The sequence below is a fragment of the Hypanus sabinus genome (genome assembly GCF_030144855.1).
Source record: "Hypanus sabinus isolate sHypSab1 chromosome Y unlocalized genomic scaffold, sHypSab1.hap1 SUPER_Y_unloc_12, whole genome shotgun sequence".
Classification (NCBI taxonomy): domain Eukaryota; kingdom Metazoa; phylum Chordata; class Chondrichthyes; order Myliobatiformes; family Dasyatidae; genus Hypanus; species Hypanus sabinus.
In genome coordinates this window covers 369,900-393,976 of record NW_026779013.1, presented here as the reverse complement: position 1 = coordinate 393,976, position 24,077 = coordinate 369,900, and the positions used below count along the sequence as shown (strand labels likewise).

The following is a 24,077-nucleotide window of genomic DNA, read 5'->3' as shown; positions in this document are numbered from 1 at the left end:
CTGACGAAGGGTCTCGGCCCAAAACGTTGACTGCTCCTTGTAATGGATGCTGCCCGACCTGCTGAGTTCATCCAGCTTTTTTGTGTGTCTTGATTTGACCACAGCATCTGCAGTGTACTTTGCGTTTATAACATTTGACAAATCCTAAAAAGCAATCGTGACAATTTCTTTGGGCCTGGGCATCCAGTACTGCTGAAATTTTCTCAGCAGACATGTGAAAAGCTATGTTTCAATTGTGTTTTGCCCCTTGTTACAAACCTTCTGAAAATCCAAGTATACAGCATCCACTGATTCTCCTTTGTCTATCCTACTTTTATTTCTTCAAAGAATTCCAACAGATTTGTCAGGCAAGATTCTCCCTTGTGAAACCATACTGATTAGGGCGTATTTTATCAGGTATATTTTACCTCCTAGTACTCCAAAACCACATCCTTAACAATTGTCTCCCACATCTTCTCAAGCACAGAAGTCAGACTAACTGCACTATAATTTCCTTCCTTCTACTTCTGTCCATTCTTGAGGAATGATGTGATATTTGCAATTTTTGAGTCTTCTGGAACTATTCAAGAATATAGTTGATTATTGAAAGATCATTGCTAATGCCTCCTCAGTCTCTTCCCCATCTCTTTCAGAACCCTGATGTGCATGCTATCCAGTCCTGGCGATTTATCTCTCTCATAATGGTAACTCCACACACTTCTGTCCCCTGACACTCAGGAACTTCTACCACACTGCTAGTGTCTTCAACAGTGAAGACTAATGCAAAATACTTATTTTGATTGTCTGCCATTTCCTTTGTTAGCCATGGTTGAGTAATCTTGCTTTTGGAATGCTTCTTCCTCTTTGGGATGTACATATCCCATACATTCCGAATTGCTCCAGCAATCCTGTCAGTCATTTCCAATCATTTCTGGCTACCTTCTCTTTCATGCCTCTGTAATTCTCTCTACTCCACTGTAAACTGATACATCTGACTTTAGTTCTCAAATTTTAGGGTGAATTCCATATATTATAATCAGTTTCCTCTCAAGTTCTTTTACCTTAAGCTTTCAATGATGAGCTGCATAAAAAACCATCTCATAGGCACTCCAGAAACTCCCCCTCCTGTAATCCAGCACCAATCTGATTTTCCCAATCTTCCTGCATATTGAAATCCCCCATTACTATTGAAATTTTGCTCTTTGGCAATTGATAACCACATCCTTACTACTGTTACAACTTCCACAAGAATATCTTTACCCTTGCAGTTCCTTAGCTCTGTCCAACGCCTTCCAACCCTGTGTCAGCTCTTTTTATTGATATAATTTTATTTTTTACCAACAGAACAATACTAACTCCTCTACCCTTGAAAGAGTGCTTTCAACTCTTATACTCAATACTTTGATTAAGGCCAATGGACCAAAAGCTCTCTTTACAACCCTATCTACCTGTGACACCACTTTTAGGGAATTTTGTATCTGTACTCCCAGATCCCTCTGTTCTACTGCACTCCTCAGTGCCCTACCATTTACCTTGCGTGTTCTACCCTGGTTTGACCTTCCAAAGTGCAATACCTCACATTTGTCCACATTAAACTCCATCTGCCATTTTTCAGCCCATTCCTCCAGCTGATCCAAATCCATCTGCAAGCTTTGAAAACCTTCCTCACTGTCCACTACACCTCCAATCTTTGTATCATCAGCAAATGTGCTGATCCAATTTACCACATTATCATCCAAATCATTGATACAGATGACAAATAACAATGGACCCAGCACTGATCCCTGTGGTACACCACTAGTCACAGGCCTCCACTCAGAGAAGCAATCCTCCATTACCACTCTCTGGCTTCTTCCATTGAGCCAATGTCTAATCCAATTTACTACCTCTCCATGAATACCTAGTGACTGAATCTTCCTAACTAACCTCCCATGCGGGACCTTGTCAAAGGCCTTACTGAAGTCCATGTATACAACATCCACTGCCTTCCTTTCATCCACTCTCCTGGTAACTTCCTCGAAAAACTCTAATAGATTGGTTACACATGACCTACCACGCACAAAGCTATGCTGACTTTTTCTAATAAGTCTCTGTCTATCCAAGTACTTCTAGATCCTATCTCTTAGTATTCCTTCCAATAATTTACCTACTACCGATGTCAAACTTACAGGCCTATAATTTCCCGGCTTATTTTTTGAGCCTTTTTTAAACAACGGAACTACATGAGCTATCCTCCAATCCTCCCGCACCTGACCCGTGGATATCGACATTTTAAATATTCCTGCCAGGCCCCCTGCAATTTCTACACTAGTCTTCTTCAAGGTCCGAGGGAATACCCTGTCAGGTCCTGGGGATTTATCTACTCTGATTTGCCTCAAGACAGCAAGCACCTCCTCCTCTTTAATCTGTATAAGTTCCATGACTTCTCTACTTGTTTGCCTTGTTTCCATAGACTCCATTCCAGTTTCCTTAGTTAATACAGATGCAAAAATATTGAGTCTTTAATGCAGCCAGTACTCAACAGCCAGTATGTTGAGTACTGGCTGCATTAAAATATTTGTCAAATAGCTATTGCAAAAACTTGTTTACTAAATAAAGCATTAGAATGTTTAAAAGTTAATGTTAATTTATTATCAAAGTACATGTATGTCAGATTTATTTTGTTTATGGCCGTACATTGTAGAACAAAGAAGTACAGTAGAATCAATGAAAACTGCACAATAAAAAAACTGACAAATAATTAAAGAAACATTATGAGAACAAGAATTGTAGAGTCATTGAAAGTGAGTCTGTAGGTTGCACTTAGTGAAAATGTGTCCATGCTGTTTCAAGAGTCTGATGGTTGTTGGGTTATAACTGTTTCTGAGCCTGGTATGAGAGACCTAAGGCTCCTGTAACTTCTACCTGATGGCAGCAGCGATGTTGTTGATGAATGATGCTTCCTTGTGACAAATCTTTAAATTACATTTTGGGCCATGCTAATGCAGGTTTAAAGTGGAGGTTAATACTCCAGTGATACTGCCATTCTAGGGATTTGCTCACAGACATGTGCATTGGACTTAGGGGTAAGGAAGAAATTCGGAGAAAAATAGAGGCTATGGGTATGATACACCATCAATAACTCACACTGAGACGTAAGGCGAGATATCGGCTTTTATTGACTGGAAGAAGGGACCAGGAGTGAGTGTCCATCATACTATGTCCTGGAGACTGAGGCCGATCTTCAGGCCGCAGGTCTCCTTTATACAGGGGCCTGTGGGAGGAGCCACAGGAGCAGTCAGCAGGGGCGTGTCCAGACAGGCACATAGTTCACCACAGGGTAACCCGAGGTAATTTCTAAATTAAGCACATGTTCAGCACAGCTTTGTGGGTCAAAGGTCCTGTGTTGTGCTATAGGTTTTCTATGTTTCTAAATACAGTACTTTCATTTCCTTCACATTCTATAATCCTCAAGCCACCCCCAAATGCTGTACAGCCAAAAAAAATTAGACACAAGAGTATGCTGGAATCTGCAGCAACACACAAAGCACTAGAGGAAATCAACAGTTTGAGTAGCTTTGGTTGGAGGAAAGAAACATACACATATGCGCGCACACAGAATGACACGCACACACAAACACATACGTGAACACAGACACGGATACACGCACACTGTCATATACACACAGATACACATGCTCATGCACGCACACTCACACACGCACACATATGCACACACGCACAGTTACACGCACACTCTCATACACACAAACGCTCTTACACATACAGAGATGCACACGCATGCACACACACACAGATGAACATGCACACAAGCACACACATTCATGCAGATACACACATACACATGAACACAGACACACACATGCATGCACACAAACACACACACATATACAGGCACATACGCACACAGACACACACACACACACACACACATAAATACACAGATGCATATACTAAGACACATACATAATTGCACATACACACATAAAGACATGAGCACACACACATGAACACTCACCCACACATGTGCAAAGACACACAGATACCCACTCATGCACAAGCACACTTGCACTCATGCACACACACGTGCACTCACACATGAATGCACACACATTCACACTCAAACACGCACACAGACGCACACACACAAACACACACAGGCACACACTCAAACACAAACACAGGCACACACTCGAACACAACACACACATACAAACACATGCACACACACACACAGGCATATACACATGCCCACACACACTCACAACCACCACCACATGTACACACACACTCAAACGGAAAGACAAACACATAAACACATGAACACACACACACACACACACACTCACAGACACACACACACACACTCACAGACACACACATAAGAACACACTCATACACAATGTAACGCACAAACTCAGAGATATGTACACATATGCACACAAACACAAATGAACACACGCATGTGCACACATACACACACACATCAACACCAACACACGTACACACACGCTTGAACACAACACACAAACACATCCACAAACACGTACATGCAAACAATCACATGCATGTAAACTTAGACAGACTCACCATCACACAAAGACACACAATCACACACACATAGAGTCAAGCACACAGTACATTAAAAGAAAATTACAGGATCAACCATAAATAAATAACAGGATCACTCTGATTCACACACACACACTTGTATGTAGTTTATTGATTATGTAAATACTGAATTCCATCTTTTCTGCATGAACCAGAATGTGAAGTAATCCAGTTTGACTTTGCCTGTGGCTGTACAGTATGCCTCTCACAAACTCCAGGGAAGGAGTATGGAATATTGGTGTTGCACAGTCCTCTGACAAATCTAACATGAAGTAGCAGTATTGTAGTGTGTAATTCACATTTATGTTATAATGGTTACAATTTCTAGGAGGATTCTGCATGGATTTGTTGTTTAAGTATTGTCCAGAGTGTCAGGAATAGCTGTCACTCTTTTTTAGTACAGTGAGAAAGTATTTTTCAATTATAAAGGACCAGGGCATGCTCTCTTATTGCTGTCACCAGAAGCACCCTCGGAACTTTCACCTCTATTACCCCTCAACCATCAGACTCCTGCACCAGTGGAGATGACGTCATTCAACCTCACCCCCCCCCATTATTGGAATGTTCCACAATCTAAGTTCTCACTTTAATGTTGTTGACATCTATAGTTTGTCTATTATTATTTGATTTATCTTTTGTATTTGAAAATTTGTCTTTTGAACGCTGGTTGTTTGTCCGCCTTGTTGGGTATCATTTATTGTATCACAGTTATTCCATATAATGTGAAAGCCCGCAGAAGAGCGTATGTGTCTGTAATAGTGCTGCATGTACTGTAGTTTTTTTACACCTCACATGTGCTAACGGCAATCTTTTTCTGGGAAATACAAACTCCTCTACGATCCGCCTGTAGGCCGGAAGTTGCTTAAGTCATCCCCCTCCTCGTGAGCGGAAGTATCTTCTAGAGCTGAGGTTTCCCGGGCTGCGAGCGCAGGGTCTCTTCCTTTTCACTCCGACGTTGGGAAGGGACAGCATGGTGAGTGGGTGCGCGCTTGGGACGTAAATCACTTAGAAGGGTAGCTCGATGGATATGCAAGGCCCAACAGAGAAGTAGGGCGAGGTGCAGCTAAAGTCTATGGTGCCGACGGGAACCTTAAAACCTGTTGGGGCCGAAGCTTCCCGGCCTATCAGGTTTCCTTGGTCTTCACCGCCTGGTGGCTGAGTTGGGTCGGGCAGCCTAAGGCCCAACTCACTATTTCCAAAAAATAGCAGGCCTTCTTTGAATTTAATGAAAGACGGTGGGATATGATTATCAGTGTTGAGCATAATGCAGGACTGAGATGAGCGGACCGGTTAAACTTCGGGCGCAGACCTTTAGGGCGTAAAGTTGCGGAGTGCCCCACATGCAGGTCTGTAAAAGCTTGGCCCTCTCTCCTGTAAATTTGCTTAAAATCTATCGACCTGAATGTTTAAGAGCGGAGTAAATCTATCGGATCAGACACGCACAGATGCTACTCAACCCGCTGACTTAATCCAATAGATTGCTCCATCAGCATATTCTGGTATTTCCAATCAATATCTGAAATGGGAATGGCATTCAGTACGGAATCAGCCTGCCTCAGTTTGGACGCGTTGGTTTAGAAATGATTACAGATGCATACTTTTTGTTTTCAGCCGACTAAAGATGATAAGAAGAAGAAAGACGGGGCTAAAGGAGGGAAAAAGGACAAAGACCCAGTGAACAAGACTGGGGGGAAAGCCAAAAAGAAGGTGTGCTTGAAATTAATTCTCTTTTTTAGCTGTAAAGCAAAATAATTAATTGAAACAAAGATGTTTTAGATTGATACACATGAAAAGTAGTTTGAGTAAAAGTGTATTTATTTCAAATATGTCTTCTTCCTAGAGATCTTAATATTGTAACTTATCTCCACATTTTCTCTGAATTTAAATCATCATATATTATGTGAAATCAGTTTTTTGTTCTTCAAATTCCTTAATTTTCTAATAGTTACACACCAATAACTGGAAGATTAAAGGTTAAAACTGAATAAAATAATCTGATACTGTGACAAAGGGAAATAATTCTGAATTGATTGTGGAGCAATCTGAAAGGCTGATGTTGATCAGCAAACCAGCAACAAGGTAAAATAATTCAACAAAATACCACTGATAGAAACCTACTGAATTGTGAGAGATATATAAATGACACATTTGTCAGCTCCTTGTTTCTATTGCAAACGTAGAGGTATTACTGGATAGTGTGCAGAAGATCTGAGTCAAATATTTAAAAATGTGGAAGAACTAAGAAGGGTAATCCTTGTCTCACTGATTTCACTCAGTAACACCATTTTGATACCACTTGTACAATATGTAGTGTTACCTTGGGCAAAGTCTCAACATTCAGTTAGTGTTTCTGTTATAATGTGGAGCAACTGTGCTGCTGATTTTAAATTTTTATATATATATATATATACACACACACACACACACACACACACACATATAAAAGCTTTAATTGATGTTTGCAGGATCATTTCATTTCAAAGGGGTTAAACTAATATGTTAAACAGATACACTGGTGAAGTTTAAGAGACTACTAGACAGGTGTATGGAGGAATTTAAGGTGGTGGGGCTGCTTGCTCTCACACACCTCCCTTTACGAAACCAGATAATACCCTTTGGGTTGTTAAATATATTTAATTTTTTTTTTACTTTGGTCATTCTCTTGAGTCCTACTTCAGATCTGTTGTTGAAACCTAATTTCTGAAATACCTGTCACCTACTTGGTAGGATTTCTGGCTTCCTTTGTTGCAGCTTCCAGTGTCCTGTATGTTTCTTTAATAGTCCCCCAAACTGCCAGGGTACATCAGGGTATGCACAGTGGAAATAAAAGCAATCCTGGTAAATATGAAGCTCTTTAGATAAGTTGATAAAAATTTCCACCTGTAAACCCTTGCCCACCAATTTTTATCAGGATTAGAAACACAGAATTTCCACATTCTTATCTGCAACTGAGCTGCAGTTTTTATTCCCCATTTTGTAATTTACTTGTGATCATTATTATGCTCTTTAGAATTTGACTTACCAATCTTCAGCTGTATTTATGATAGTTTGCCCATCTGCTTTAAACTTACATCATTGTGAATATCTAAACAGTAATTGTTTTCTTTGTCCTGTCCAAACCTGTTACTTCAAACCAGGTATCAATAATTTTACATGGGCTGAAAACTTCCATTAAAGTTTATTATTAGAAATAATATATTAGCATCACTTTGAGTTTTAATGAATGGGAATCACTGAACTCAGCAAGAGAAGATAGACTGCATCAATTAAACAGATACACTATTTCTGTAAGTGAAAAGTTAAAAATAAACTGCAGTAGCTTTTTGTAGAACGGGATGTATTTTCTTTAGATGAATTCAAAAACCTTTGAATAAAGATGTTACATCTCATTGACATCAATCTTTGTTTCCTTGTGTAGAAGTGGTCAAAGGGAAAAGTACGGGACAAGCTCAACAACCTGATCCTCTTTGACAAAGCCACTTACGATAAACTTTTGAAAGAGGTTCCCAACTACAAACTCATCACACCTGCAGTTGTCTCTGAAAGACTAAAGATCAGGGGTTCTCTGGCCAGGGCTGCACTTCAAGAACTCCTTTCAAAGGGTAAATATGTACCTTGTAGTTTTCACTGTTGTATGTGACTGAAAAGGTTACAGATAAGACATACAGAAAAGTAGTTGCATCTAAGGTGCAGGACACACCTTAGTAGGACAGTAGGGAAGGAGAAAGGGGTTAAACTAATATGTTAAACAGATACACTGGTGAAGTTTAAGAGACCACTAGACAGGTATATGGAGGAATTTAAGGTGGTGGGGTTATAGGGAAGGCAGTGTTTGAGGGTTGGCACAGCATTGTGGGCTGAAGGGCCTGTACTGTTCTATGTTCAGTGCAGAGTACTGTGGCCATCCCACTCAACAACTTGGATACTGTTGGATGGATTACCTAGCAGAAGAAATTCATAGGTCTGCCACTGAACCTGACTGTGACTCAGAAGGGAAGGGGAAGAAGAGCCTTGCTATGGTGATAGAGACTCATTAGTTAGAGGGACACAAAGAAGGTTCTGTGGATGAGAAAGAAATGGTATGTTACCCATCCCCACCTGTGCTAGCACCAGGACAACTCAGATTGAGTTCTTGGCATTTTTAAATGGGAAGATGAGCAACCAAAGGTCATGCTTCATGTAGGTACAAGTGACATGGATAGGAAGAGTGCTTGGGTTCTACAGAGGGAGTTAAAAGAGTTGAATGCTAAATCACAGGACATCAGAGGATTGCCATTTATGCCACGTAGTAGTGAGGCTGTAAATAGTTTAACACTTGCGTTGGACTGTGGCCAATCAGTGGGATTCAGAAGAGATGAAGAAACATAACCTAGCAGAGAAAATAAATAATTGTAATGAATAGAATAAAACATTGTAATACATAAACAAGTAAATAAATTATGTATATTGAATAGGTTTTTTAAAAATGTGCAGAAACAGAAATACTGTACATTAGAAAAAGTGAGGTAGTGTCCAAAGCTTCAATGTTCATTCAGAAATCGGCAGATGGGAAAAAGCTGTTCCTGAATCACTGAGTGTGTCTTCCAGTTTCTGTACCTCCTCCCTGATGGTAATAGTGAGAAAAAGATGCTGGAGGTCTTTAATAATAGACACTAACTCTCTGTGACACTGCTCCCTAAAGATTTTGTGGGTATTTTGTAGGCTAGTGCCCAAAGATGACTAGATTTTACAACCCTCTACAGCTGCTTTCAGTCCTGTGCAGTGCCCCCCCACCACACCAGACAGTGATGCAGCCTGTCATAATGCTCTCCATTTACAACTTTATAAGTTTTTGAGTGTATTTGTTGACATGCCACATCTCTTCAAACTTCTAATAAAATATAGCCAATAAAGCTGCAGCAACCAGAGGACTCAAGTACTGAACCTTAGAGCTGCAGATTCTGTACTAAGTAACTGAATGTGCAGTTCAGTTACTTTTGGCTCATGAGAATGAAGTGATAAATACGAGCTACAGAAAGGTAGTCACCCCTGGGTTGCAGGAGGCAGGTAACTGGGTAACTTTCTGGAGAAGGAAGGGAAATGTAGAGTACCCCTGTTACTGTTCCCTTCAATACTAAGTACATCTCTTTGGATACTTTGGAGGAGGGCAAAGAAATGGAGGGAGCCAGTTATCGGGTCACCTGTCATGGAGTCTGGTGTTGTGACTGGAGAAGAGAGATGCAGAGGACTGCATTGGTGATAAGAGACCCATTGTCAGAGGAATAGAAGTGAGATTCTATGGGTGTGATGGTATATTGCCTCCTGGCTACCAAGATCAAGGATCTCAGATAGGATCTACAGCATTCTAAAGGGAGGGTGTGTGGCCAGACGTATTGGTACATATTGGTATCAATGACTTAGGAAAGATGAGGAGATCCTGAAGAGAGATTTTAGGGATCTAGATTGAAAGCTGAAAAACAGGTTAGTAATCTCTGGATTGCTGCCCGTGCCACATGCCAATGAGGATAATTTGTCAGATGAATGAGTGTCTGAGGAACTGGAGCAGAGAATAGTGTTTCAGATTTCTGGATCATTGGGATCTCTTCTGGGGATGGAATGACCTGTACAAAAGGGACGGGTTACAGTTAAACCCAAGGGGGAACCAATATTCTTGTGGCCGGATTGACTAGAACAGTAGTAAGGATGCGGTCTACAAATTACAACAAAAGATAGAAATGTATGCCTAAAAGGCAGTGTTATAGTAATAGTCTGCATGATCTGCTGAGTTCCTCCAGCATTTAGTGTGTCTCCCTTGGATTTCCAGCATCTGCAGATTTTCTCTTTTTTGTCGTTACAATGGTCATGCAAGATTTCAATATGTAGGTAGATTGGTAAAATCAAGTTAATGCTGGATTCCAAGACAGAATTCATAGGATGTCTATGAAATGGCTTTATAGAGCAGCTCGTGGCTGAGCCCACTAGAGGATCAGCTATTCTGAATTGGTTGTTTTGCAATGAACTGGACTTGAATAGTGAGTTAATTATAGATTGTCATAATATGATAGAATTAGCCTGCATTTTGAGAAAGGGAAATTAAAGGACAGATCTATCAGTATTACAGTGGAGTGAAAGGAATTACAGAGTCATTAGAGAGGAGTTGGGAAAAACTGGTTGGTAAAGAACACTAACAGGGATTAAGGCAAAGCAGTAACGACTAGAATTTCTCACACCAAATGGAAAGGTGTATTCTAAATGTAGGATGACACAGCTGTGCCTGGTAAGAGAAATCTGATCCAACGTAAATGGGAAGTACGTACTGTGACAACAAATATTGGCGGAATGTAGTGGAGTATTGGGAAGCTTTTAAAAACAGTAGAAAACAACTAAAAATGCCATGAAGATGAAATATGAGGAAGGCAAATGCAGTGTTAGTGTTCATTTCAATTGGATTAAAATATAAAAGCTTAGATATTAATGATGATGCCCTATAAGGCACTGGTGAATAAGAACACACACAAAATGCTGGTGGAACACAGCAGGCCATGCAGCATCTACAGGGAGAAGCAGTGTCGACATTTCGGGCTGAGACCCTTCAGGACTAACCGAAAGGAAAGAGATTTGAAAGTAGTGGGGGGGAGGGGGAATGCTAAATGATAGGAGAAGACCGGAGGGGGTGGGGTGAAGCTAAGAGCTGGAAAGGTGATTGGCAAAAATGATACAGAGCTGGAGAAGGGAAAGGATCATGGGACAGGAGGCCGCTGGAGAAAGAAAGGAGGCGGGGGGGGGGGGAGCACCAGAGGGAGATGGAGAACACGCAGCCAACTAAGTATGTCGGATGGGTTAAGAAGGGGAGGAGGGGCATTAACGGAAGTTAGAGAAGTCAATGTTCCTGCCATCAGGTTGGAGGCTACCCAGCCTGTATATAAGGTGTTGTCCCTCCAACCTGAGTTTAGATTCATCTTGACAGTAGAGGAGGCCATGAATAGACACATCAGAATGGGAATGGGACGTGGAATTAAAATGTGTGGCCACTGGGAGATCCTGCTTTCTCTGGCGGACAGAGCGTAGGTGTTCAGCGAAACAGTCTCCCAATCTGCGTGGGTCTCATCAATATATAAAAGGCCACACTGGGAGCACCGGACGCAGTTTTACCACACCAGCCGACTCACAGGTGAAGTGTCGCCTCACCTGGAAGGACTGTCTGGGGCCCTGAATGGTGGTGAGGGAGGATGTGTAAGGGCAGGTGTAGCACTTGTTCCGCTTACAAGGATTAAGCGCTGGGAGGGAGATTGGTGGGAAGGGATGGGGGGGACGAGTGGACGAGGGAGTCGCATAGGGAGGGATCCCTGTGAAAAACAGAAAGGGGGAAGGGAAAAATGTGGTTGGTAGTGGGATCCCATTGGAGGTGGCAGAAGTTACGGAGAATTATACATTGGACCTGGAGGCTGGTGGGTGGTAGGTGAGGACAAGGGAAACCCTATCCTGAGTGGGGTGGTGGGTGGATGGGGTGAGGGCAGATGTGCGGGAAATGGGAGAGATGTGTTTGAGAGCAGAGTTTATGGTGGATGAAGGGAAGTTCCTTTGTTTAAAAAAGGAAGACATCTCCTTCTTCCTGGAATGAAAAGCCTCATCCTGAGAGCAGATATGGCAGAGATGGAGGAATTGTGAGAAGGGGATAGCATTTTTGCAAGAGACAGGGTGGGAAGAGGAATAGTCCAAGTAGCTGTGAGAGTCTGTAGGCTTATAGTAGATATCAGTGGATAGGCCGTCTACAGAGATGGAGACAGAAAGATCAAGGAAGGGGAGGGAGGTGTCAGAAATGGACCAGGTAAATTTGAGGGCAGGGTGAAAGTTGGAGGCAAAGTTAATGAAGTTGACAAGCTCAGCATGCATGCAAGAGGCAGCGCCAATGCAGTTGTCGATGTAGCGAAGGAAAAGGGGGTGGAGTGGATACCGGTATAGACTTGGAACATGGACTGTTCCACAAAGCCAACGAAAAGGCAGGCATAACTGGGACCCATACGGGTGCCCATGGCTACACCCTTGGTGTGGAGGAAGTGAGAGGAGCCAAAGGAGAAATTATAGAGAGTACGAACTAATTCCACTAGACGGAGGAGAGTGGTGGTAGACGGGAATTGGTTAGGTCTGGAATTCAAAAAAAAAGCAAGGAGCTTTGAAACCATCTCGGTGGGGGATGGAGGTATATAAGGACTGGACATCCATGTGAAAATAAGATGGAGGGGGCCAGGGAACTTAAAATCATTGAACAAATTCAAAGTGTGAGAAGTGTCACGAACATAGGTGGGAAGAGATTGAACAAGGGGAGATAAGACAGTGTCAAGGTATGCAGAAATGAGTTCAGTGGGGCAGGAGCAAGCTGAGACAATAGGTCTACCTGGACAGGCAGGTTTGTGGATCTTGGGTAGGAGGTAGAAACAGGAAGTGCGGGGTGTGGGAACTATGAGGTTGGTGGCAGTGGATGGGAGATCCCCAGAGCTGATAAGGTTGGTGATGGTATAGGAGACGATGGCCTGGTGCTCCTTAGTGGGGTCATGATCAAGGTATCAGAGAGTTGTCGCTGTGCCTCAGCTTCTTTCTGCCATATGGGTCCCAGTTGTGCCTGTTTTCCCTTGTCCACTTGTTTTCCCCCCCCCCACCCCCATCCTTTCCCACTGATCTCCCTCCTGACACTTATCCTTGTAAGCTGAACAAGTGTTACACCTGCCCTTACACATCCTCCCTCACCACCATTCAGGGCCCCAGACAGTCCTTCCAGGTGAGGCGACACTTCACCTGTGAGTTGGCTGGTGTGGTATACTGCATCCGGTGCTCCCGGTGTGGTCTTTTATATATTGGTGAGACCCGACGCAGACTGGGAGACCGTTTCGCTGAACACCTACACTCGGTCCGCCAGAGAAAGCGGGATCTCCCAGTGGCCACACATTTTAATTCCACGTCCCATTCCCATTCTGATATGTCTATCCATGGCCTCCTCTACTGTCAAGATGAATCCAACCACAGGTTGGAGGAACAACACCTTATATACCGGCTGGGTAGCCTCCAATCTGATGGCACGAACATTGACTTCTCTAACTTCCCGTTAATGACCCTCCTCCCTTTCTTACCCCATCCCTGACATACTTAATAAGGTCCCACATAGGAGATTGGTGGGTTAAATCAAAGCTCATGGCAATGGGGGGAAGACATTGACATGGACAGAAAACTGGTTGGCAGATAGAAAGCAAAGGGTAGCAGTGAATGGGTGTTTCTCAGAATAGCAGGTGGTGATGTTACGAACCCCGTAACTAGGTCACTTACCAGCAAAGATTGAGAGGTCCGTTGAAGTCTGATGGTACTATTTTTAAAAATCTTTATATATAAAGGGGCACAAAAATAAGATTAATACAAACATTCAGATAATATACGTCGTCACTACTCAATCTAAAAGCGCGGGTCTAATAATAACCATCAATAAGAAACAGCTCGATCGTTTGTCTAGGGGATAATGTTCGATGGAAATATAGAAGTCAGTTCCTGCAGGCTTCGGCCTTTGGGGACCACTGGGTTTTCACTTGTTGGAGAGAGAGAGATTTTTGAGAAAAGAAACTTGCCTGGGTCTTTTATGAAGCAAATCCATTGAATCAGGGGAGCGGGCTTCCCCGTTGTTAGCTAAAAGCTGTTTTCTGTGGTTCCAGCCGCAGAATCGAATGCACGTGGCTTCCTTCAAATGGCTTCCCGCTACTATGGGATCGTTAGCGTTTCTTCTGGGGCGTCTGAAGGTGTTGTTCCCCAGACGCTCTTTTATACTTCCTCACGGGGTCTCAGATGTCAATCAGGTTGGGATGATGCAATTTCTCTCTCAACCAGCCCACTTTGCCCGAGGGCTTGTACGTAGCATAGTTCCCAATCCACAAACGTGCTCTCCAGGAGACAATGGTCAATGTCGCGTTATTTTGCATCGCCGGGGAATGAGGCATCCGGTACGTCTCTCTCCCATTTCCTGGGTCTACTGACCCCCCCCCCCCCCCCCCAACTAGTGCTCTTGCGATTCTCACAAACGAGGGGGCTGCGGGCATAACAGTGACTAGTGGGGTGCCACAGGGATTGGTATTGGGACCACAGCTGTTTACGATTTACATCAGCGATTTAGATGAAGGCATTGAGAATAACATCAGCAAGTTTGCTGATGATACTAAGCTGGGTGGTAGTGTGACATGTGATGAGGATGTTAGGAGAATTCAGGGAGATTTGGATAGGCTGGGTGAGTGGGCAGATACTTGGCAGATGATGTTTAATGTGAATAAGTGTGAGGTTATCCACTTTGGGAGTAAGAACAGGAAGGCAGATTATTATTTGAACGGTGTAAAGTTAGGTAAGGGAGAAATACAAAGAGATCTAGGAGTCCTTGTTCATTAGTCACTGAAGGTGAATGAGCAAGTGCAGCAGGCAGTGAAGAAGGCTAATGGAATGTTGGCCTTTATTACAAAGGGAATTGAGTACAAGAGCAAGGAAATCCTCTTTTATTTGTACAGAGCCCTGGTGAGACCACACTTGGAGTATAGTGTACAGTTTTGGTCTCCAGGGTTAAGGAAGGACATCCTGGCTGTAGAGGAAGTGCAGCGTAGATTCACAAGGTTAATTCCTGGGATGTCAGGACTGTCTTACGCAGAGAGGTTAGAGAGACTGGGCTTGTACACGCAGGAATTAGGAGATTGAGAGGGGATCTGATTGCAACATATAAGATTATTAAGGGATTGGACAAGATAGAAGCAGGAAATATGTTCCAGATGCTGGGAGAGTCCAGTACCAGAGGGCATGGTTTGAGAATAACGGGTAGGTCATTTAGGACAGAGTTAAGGAAAAACTTCTCCCAGAGAGTTGTGGGGGTGTGGAATGCACTGCCTCAGAAGGCAGTGGAGGCCAATTCTCTGGATGCTTTCAAGAAGGAGCTAGATAGGTATCTTATGGATAGGGGAATCAAGGGATATGGGGACAAGGCAGGAACCGGGTATTGATAGTAGGTGATCAGCCATGATTTCAGAATGGAAGTGCAGGCTCAAAGGGCTGAATGGTCTACTTCTGCACCTATTGTCTATTTAGTTGTTTGCCTTTGGTGCTCCCCCCACCCCCTTTCTTTCTCCTGAGGCCTCCTGTCCCATGATCCTTTCCCTTCTCCAGCTCTTTATCACTTTCGCCAATCACCTTTCCAGCTCTTAGCTTCATCCCACCCCCTCCGGTCTTCTCCTATCATTTTGCATTTCCCCCTCCCCCCCCACTACTTTCAAATCTCTTACTGTCTTTCCTTTTGCTTAGTCCTGACGAAGGGTCTCGCCCCGAAACGTCGACAGCGCTTCTCCCTGTAGATGCTGCCTGGCCTGCTGTGCTCCACCAGCATTTTGTGTGTGTTGTTGTTTGAATTTCCAGCATTTGCAGATTTCCTCGTGAAGGCACTGGTGAGTAGCTTTGGGCCCTTATCTAAGAAAGGATGAGACATTAGAAAGGGTTCAAATGAGATTCACAGTACTGATTCCTGGATTGAAAGGCTTATTACATGAGGAACGATGAATGTACTCCTGGAATTCAGAATAAAGGGTGATCTAATTGTAATGTATTGAATATTGAAAGGCATCAATATTGTAGTTGTGAAGAGATTGTATTCTACTTTAGAGGAGACCAGAGAACACAGCTTAAATAGAGGTGTCTTTTTAAAACAAAAATAAGGAATTTATTTAACCAGAGAATGGTGAATCTGTGTAACCTTTTGCCACAAGAAACTTTGGAGGCCAAGTCAGTGGATATTAAGATGTATAGTGTGTTAGCATTCATCAACCATGGGATTGAGTTTACAGCTGAGAGGTAATGTTGCAGCTATATAGGCCCCTGGTCAGACCCCACTTGGAGTACTGTGCTCATTTCTGGTCGCCTCACTACAGGAAGGATGTGGAAGCCATAGAAAGGGTGCAGAGGAGATTTACAAGGATGTTGCCTGGATTGGGAGCATGCCTTATGAGAATAGGTTGAATGAACTTGGTCTTTTCTCCGTGGAGTGACGGAGGATGAGAGATGACCTGATAGAGGTGTATAAGATGATGAGAGGCATCAGTCGTGTGGCTAGTCAGAGGCTTTTTCCCAGGGCTGAAATAGCTAACATGGCAAGGCTTAGTTTTAAGGTGCTTGAAAGTTAGTACAGCACGGATGTCAGCGGTACGTTTTCACAGAGAGAGTGGGTGTATGGAATACAGTGCCAGTGGAGGTGGATACATAAGGATTAAAAGACTCCTAGGTACTGTGAGCTTAGAAAAATAGAGGGCTATGCTTTAGGGAAATTTTAGGCAGTTTCTAGAGTAGAGTACGTGGTCAGCAGAACATTGTGGGCTGAAGGGCCTGTAATGTGCTGGAGATTTCTGTTTCTGTAATATATTTAAGTCTTGACTAGTCAGGTTATGAAAAGGCACAGGGAGGAGGAAAGAGATTGGGGTGTGGAGGTCGAATTCAGATAAAGTGATTCAGAGACTGTCTAAGTACAAGTTCTTCATTCAAAGTACCTGGGCCTTACTCAGTTAGTCACTCAAACTGCCAATCTACTAACTTAACTAACAATTCCCCTTACAACGCAGATATATTTATTTAGATATGTCCCTGTCCCCCCACCCCACACACATAAGACAGGCTGGAGTCAAAGTTATCCACTACGTGACAGTCCCAAAAGACAAATTCAAAATAGGCATAATTGCCAGAACGTTCAGAAATAGACTGGAGTGGTCTTGTCTTTACGCATGAGTACACAAGGAGATAAATATCCTAAAACCTTAGCTGGCTACCATCAAGAAGAAAAATGACTCAGCACATCTGTTGATCATCAGCTGTTTCTTTCAGGAAAAGAAACATTGTTTATTGTTTAATGAAGTGTGAAACCTTTTAAATACTTTATCTGGGGCTCAGATGAGAATGTATGAAAATAGATGGCAGGTTTATTTCAGGCTATGTTCTGCAAGAAAGTTGATTGGAGAAGGCAGTTTAAAATAGGCGGGTCGAAGAGCCTGTTTCTGTGTTGTGCTTTTCCATATCCACGTGATGCAAGCTGAGGTGGAGCGTGTTAGTGGTTTGGTCTGACTGTAGATTAAATTAAATTCTTAATGAAATGTACCTGTTGCCTCCTTTGTAATTGGATTAATATGCTGGGTCCTGGATACTGTGCTGTGCAAAATTCTTAGGCACGTGAAAAAAATCTATAAAGTGAAGTTTCTTTCAAAAATAAATAATGAAGTTTCTAAATATGAAAAAAACCATAGTGAGCAGTAAAATCTAAAATCACACGTGTGACCACCTTTTGCCTTTAAAACTGCAATAATTCTCTTAGGTCCACTATTTTACAGTTTTCTAAGAAAGCTGGTAGGTTATTTGAAGCATCTTGGAGAACTGTTCTTCTTTAGATTTTGCTGTCTTGCCTGCTTATGGCTCTCTTGGTAATCCTATACAGCCTCAATGATGTTGAGATCAGAGGTTTGTGAAGGCCATGCCTTTTTTTGCAGAACCCTTTTTGTGCTTCTTTTCATTGAAGATAGTTCTTAATGAAATAGGTTGTGTGTTTGGGATCATTGCTTCACTGATATTATTGCATTATGGATAAGAGTATGCTTGTACTTCTCAGCATTGAGGATTCCATTAATTCTGACCATGTCATCAACTCCATTTGCAATAATATAGCCCCAAACCTCCTGGGAACTTTTGCTGTGTTGCACTGTAGACTGCAGACAACAGTCATTAGCACTTTCAGCTCTTCTGCTGACTATGATTGAGCCAAAAATTTCATTTTGAAGAGTTACTGCCATTGTTCAGCTCCTCAAATCTTTTATTTTTGTGTGTAGTTGCATTTCTATCTATGCTTTAATTCCACTTCAAAGAAGTAGCATTTTGGCAGCAACTCATCCCTGGACAACTTCCGACGATATTTCTCTGAATTGTAGAGGCGTATACAGGTAGTCCCGAGTTACGAACATCCAGCTTACGGACAACTCGTACTAATGAACTGAGGAAGGAGAACACCGTCCGCCATTTTAAGTCACTGCCATTGACACTGTTGAGTGTGTAACTTTGTATTTGGCTTAAATTTTTCCTGTCTCATTGCGGTGGTCCTTAGGACCCAGCAGACATCAGGACCTGCCACCCACAGTGTTTCTGTTCCATTGATGGGAAGTGATTGCAATTGAAAATAAAGTGGAAATAATAAAGCGTTTGGAAAAGGTGAAACTCTTATCAGTCATTGGGAAATCATTAGGTTACAGTCGGTCAACGATTGGAACAATTTTAAATGATAACGGATAAAGTGCGAATAATGTAGCATGTGAAAGGCCCTGCCCTGATGAAAACTACAATTATTACTAAGCAACGCAGTGGTTTAATTATCGGGATACATATGTTTCTCAAGTGTTTTATGTGCATGGAAAAGTAAAATATATACTAAGGCAAACGTTTGACTGATGCTAAATAATACCGGATGTATTTGTTTCAACTTACGTACAAATCCGACTTAAAGATGGACTCAGGAACGGAACTCGTACATAACCCGGGGACTACCTGTACTTGGGTTCTAGCAGTTTCTGTGGGTACAGGCTGATAGCTGTGCTGGTTTACCAATTTAGAAGGGATATGTTTGATGTATTTCTCATTTACTGCACTTGTTTCTATGGCCAACGACTGCATTCCTGATCCTCATCCTTGTCTGTTTCTTGTGCTTCTGAAGAGCTTGGACAGTACAAATTGAAATCCTGTCTTCTGTGAAATTTGGAGAGACCTTGCTGATGCAGAATGACCATTTCATGACGTCGCTGTATAATGCTCACTTTTACATGGTGTAAAAATTGATTATTTGAAGGTTAAACATCTGCCACACCCTTGCCTTTCAATTTGGTTGTTCTTCTCACAGTTTGATTTCTGATTCAGTTAATCAGTTTAGTTCATTCTACTTGTTATGTCATTGATTGTTGTTATCTTTGTTTAATCATACACTTGGCTGTATAGCTACAAAATAATCAGGTTTTTATTTGAAAAGTGGTCTATTAGTTGATATGTTACTTTCTTTAATGAAATACAAATATCTAACATTTAATTTCTTGGAAAATGAATGTTTGGAAATTGAAAATTTTCTCTTGTCTCCTAACACAGGACAAAAATAAACATCAAATGCAATTTATATCAAAATCTAGGCTGCTTAAGACTTCTGCACTCTAGTCCTTCCTCAATGTCCGGTACAACCCCAATCCAGTAGTCATTGACAATAGTTAGCCACGTTATCATTGGATGCAAACAGAAAAGGACCTGCTAGTCACAAGTACCTAGTCATGGAGGCAATCCTGTACTAACACTCTTTGCCTTCTCCCACAAAGCCAATGTCAAATCCAGTTTACTGTCTCATCTTACAGAATTCTTAATACAAATTTTGACTGTGATGAGCATGGTGAAAGGTTTCACCAAGACTTTGAGGTCATGGTCTTTCCTAGTACTGTAGATCTTCAGAGTGACACCCAAGAACCTAAAATTGCTTCCTCTTTCCTGATTTCCACAGACATTCTACCTTAATCTTACTGTTGTTGAGAGCAAAGATTGTTTTGTAGAGTCTGAATCTTGGGGATTGATCTCTTACATGAGTCTTTCTTTTGCAGGTATGATTAAGCTGGTATGCAAACACAGAGCTCAAGTAATCTACACACGGAACACCAAGGGAGGTGATGCGCCAACTTCTGTAGACGATATATAAGGTGAAATATGCTACGTTCTATATTCCTCACCTTATACTTTAATTTGAAGGCACTTTCTTGGGTCTTGAGTTGCTAGTGAACAGTTTGTCCTTTTGGAGGAGTTGTAGAAGCATACAAAATCTACAGCACCGTACAGACCCTTTGGCCCACAATGCTGTGCCAAACCTATACTTACTTTAGAAATTACCTAAGCTTACCCAGAGCCCTCTGTTTTTCTAAGCTCCATGTGTCCATCCAGGTGTCTCGAGTGTCCTATCCATAACACCTCCAACCTTTGTGTCATCAGCAAATTTACTAACCCATCCCTCCACTTCCTCATCCAGGGCATTTATAAAAAGAGATCCCTGAGACACACCACTAGTCGCTGACCTGCATGCAGAATATGACCTCTCTACAACCACTCTTTGCCTTCTGTAGGCAAGCAGGTTATGGATCCACAAAGTGATGTCCCCTTGTGTCCCGTGCCTTGCTGAAATCCATATACACTACATGTACTGCTCTAGTTTTTGTCAGAATGTCTGTGTGGAGCTTTTACGGGAATCACTTTAGCCATTGAAAGGATATTGGAGTTCATAGACAACTGAATATTCCTGTACATAATTAGATTTGACAAACAAATGAAGAAGGTCCAGTTATTTAGAGTACTATTGAGCAAGATCCTATTTAAGGGAAGATATTGGTGCAATTATGACTTACCAGATTCTTGAAGTGACGTGTTTGTCCTACAAGATATTTACAGGCTGGCCTATACTCTCGTCACTGACAAGTTCCTACTAGAGTTTATTTTCCCTAACTGAACAGTATAGCTAGGGGTTGGCTGTTCACAACAGCAAAGTTGAAAGTGTTTATTATCAAAGAATATATACATTATACAACCTTGAGATTCATCTCAGATGGCCACAAAACAAAGAAACCCAAAAGAACTCATTTTAAAAAAATCTTGGAACACCCACTGGGCAGGGATAAAAAAGCAAGTGCAAACAATAAACAACAAACACCATTCTGAACTGAAGTCCACAGAGTCCAACCCCTTAGTTTAGTGCAGAGCCAAGTAACATTTGTGGACCAGTGAGCTAAACAGGCCCTTTCCTGTCCTCAAGCTCTGATACCCTGACCTTTTCCATCTGGGCCACCATCTAAATTGTCCTGTACTCATTTGGCGAGGTGCTTAAATTGTCATCCAAATCTCTATCTACTCTGGTGCTTGGTCCTGTATCTGACCACTCCAATTCTACCTGGATATTAAATCATTCATTTGCCACCAGACAGAAGTTGCTGTGATTCACCAGCACCATCTAAAAATCAATGGGGAAGCATACGATTAGGAGTTAATTATTCATATTGAACACTTTTATATATTCATATTTAACACAAATATAACTTATTGAAATGCAGCATTACAATTTTACTTAATGCTTGTAATTAAAATTTATCAAGATTTTTTACTAAACAGGAATTTGATTAATTTTATGACTTTTCTGTTGTCAGGTTCTGAGATGGATTACGAGTGAAGATATGTATACAAAAAAAAATAAAATGTAGAATACCCATGACATTTGTTTTGAGTTTTACTTGAAAGAAGCAAAATTGCTCTGAATTGTTGACTCTTTAGTCTATGTATAGGGTGAAGAAAACATTTTAGGGTATTTTGAAGACAACAAACTTGCTGGATAGATTGAATCACACTGCTGTTAAAAGAATCACCCCTTGATCAAAGAGACAGACATTCTGTATTTACCAGCAAATAACTTTTACAGTCTCATCTAGGAAGTAGGTGGGATCAAAAACCAACTACTTTTGTGCTCCTGTTAGAATCCTAACCCTCCATGAACATCCAACAAAGTGAAAAGATTACCCAGATAGAAGTCTAGGCTGCCCAGGCATTCCTTGTGGTCACAATGTCCATATAACAATTACAGCACGGAAACAGGCCATCTCGGCCCTTCTAGTCTGACACGTTTACTCCTACTTACCTAGTCTCTCTTTACTCTCACCTAGTCCCACTGACCTGCACACAGCCCATAACTCTGCATTCCTTTCCTGTCCATATCCAATTTTACTTTAAATGACAAAATAGAACTTGCCTCTACTACTTCTACAGGAAGGTCGTTCCACACAGCTACCACTCTCTGAGTAAAGATATTTCCCCTCATGTTACCCTTAAACTTCTGCCCCCTAACTCTCAAATCATGTCCTCTTGTTTGAATCTCCCCTACTCTCAATGGAAAAAGCATATCCATGTTAACTCTATCAATCCTCCTCATAATTTTAAATACCTATCGAGTCCCCCTTCAACCTTCTACGCTCCAAAGAATAAAGACCTAACTTGTTCAATCTTTCCCTGTAACTTAGGTGCTGAAACCAGGTAACATTCTAGTAAATCTTCTCTGTACTCTCTCTGTTTTGTTGACATCTTTCCTGTAATTTGGTGACCAGACCTGTACACAATTCTCCAAATTCCGTATGTCTCTGGGCTCCTCCTCAACAGCAGCGGTTCAGCTCCAGTTGCTGCAAAGTTTTCACCCCTGTGTTTATGGAGTTCCTGACTCTTTTTACAGAGTTCCACATCAGTTGAACTGTTGGATGGCAATCCTATTGGCTCAAGGTCACCTGATCTACCTGGGTCACCTTACTGATTCTAGTCCAGGACTTCAAACAACGTAGTTTCAAGGCTCAGCCCACCCAGCCTTTTGTATTTGTCTTGCATCTCTGGTCCAAACAGTTAAATGAGGTGACCCAGACGTACTCCTTTGATAGATCTGACCTTTTACATAACAAGTACCTAATTGTCTGAGAAGGGTCACAAACAAAATAAAATTTGCAGATGCCAGAAATCCAAGCTACATGCATAGAATGCTGGAGGACTTCAGCAGGCTAGGCAGTGTCTATGGAAAAAAGTACAGTTGTTTCAGGCTGAAACCCATCAGGACTGGAGAAAAAGTGCTGAGCAGGTTTGAAAGGAGGGGAAGGAGAAACACTAGGTTTGTGAAACTTGGGGAGGGATGAAGCAAAGTGCTAGGAAGTTGATTAATGAGAGAAGGCCATGGAAGAAAGGAAAAAGCAGATAACATGAAAGGGTCCATCAGGTGGGAAATGGTGAAGGGGGAGGGGTTGGAGATATTAACGGAAATTTTGAGTAATCAATGTTCATGCCATCAGGTTGGAAGCTACCCAAATGGAATATAAGGCGTTGCTCCTCCAACGAAAGTGTGGCCTTATCCCAACAGCAGAGGAAGCCATGGATGAACATATGGGAAGTGGAATTAAAGTGGGTGGCTACAGAGAGATCCTGCTTGGTCTGATGGGTGGAATATAAATTCTTGGTAATGCTGTCTTCCCAATCTATGTTGGGTCTCACTAATATACAAGAGACCACACCCAGGGGCACCTAACATAGTATATGACCCCAACAGGCTCACAGCTGAAGTGTTGCCTCAACTGGAAGTACTGTTTAGGACCTGGAATGTTAGTGAGGGAGAAGGTATAGGGGCAGGAGAAGCTCTTGTTCTGCTTGCAAGGATATAATCCAGGAGGGAGGTCAGTGCAGTGGGACAAGTGTAACGACTGCTGTCTCTTCATTTTCCATCTGCTTGTCCCTCTCAAGTTATCCTCTTGCCCACCCATCTCCGTCTGGTGTTCTCCCTGCCCCATCTATCTTCCATGGCATTCAGACTTTTACCAATCAGTTTCCCAACTCTATTTCATCCCTCCCCTGCCAGGTTTCACGTACCACCTGGTGTTCCCCCCCCC

At 42.1% G+C, this 24,077-nt stretch overlaps 1 protein-coding gene across 1 annotated transcript; it reads left to right on the top strand.

The window, feature by feature from the left end:
• Positions 1-5,418: 5,418 nt before the first annotated feature.
• On the top strand, positions 5,419-21,880 carry LOC132386013 (small ribosomal subunit protein eS25-like). The gene is made up of 5 exons (XM_059958277.1): positions 5,419-5,563; positions 6,202-6,297; positions 8,009-8,192; positions 20,232-20,327; positions 21,816-21,880. Exons 1-4 carry the CDS (start codon positions 5,561-5,563, stop codon positions 20,324-20,326), a joined length of 378 nt encoding a protein of 125 aa, XP_059814260.1. The 5' UTR covers positions 5,419-5,560; the 3' UTR covers position 20,327; positions 21,816-21,880.
• The last annotated feature ends 2,197 nt before the right edge of the window (positions 21,881-24,077 follow it).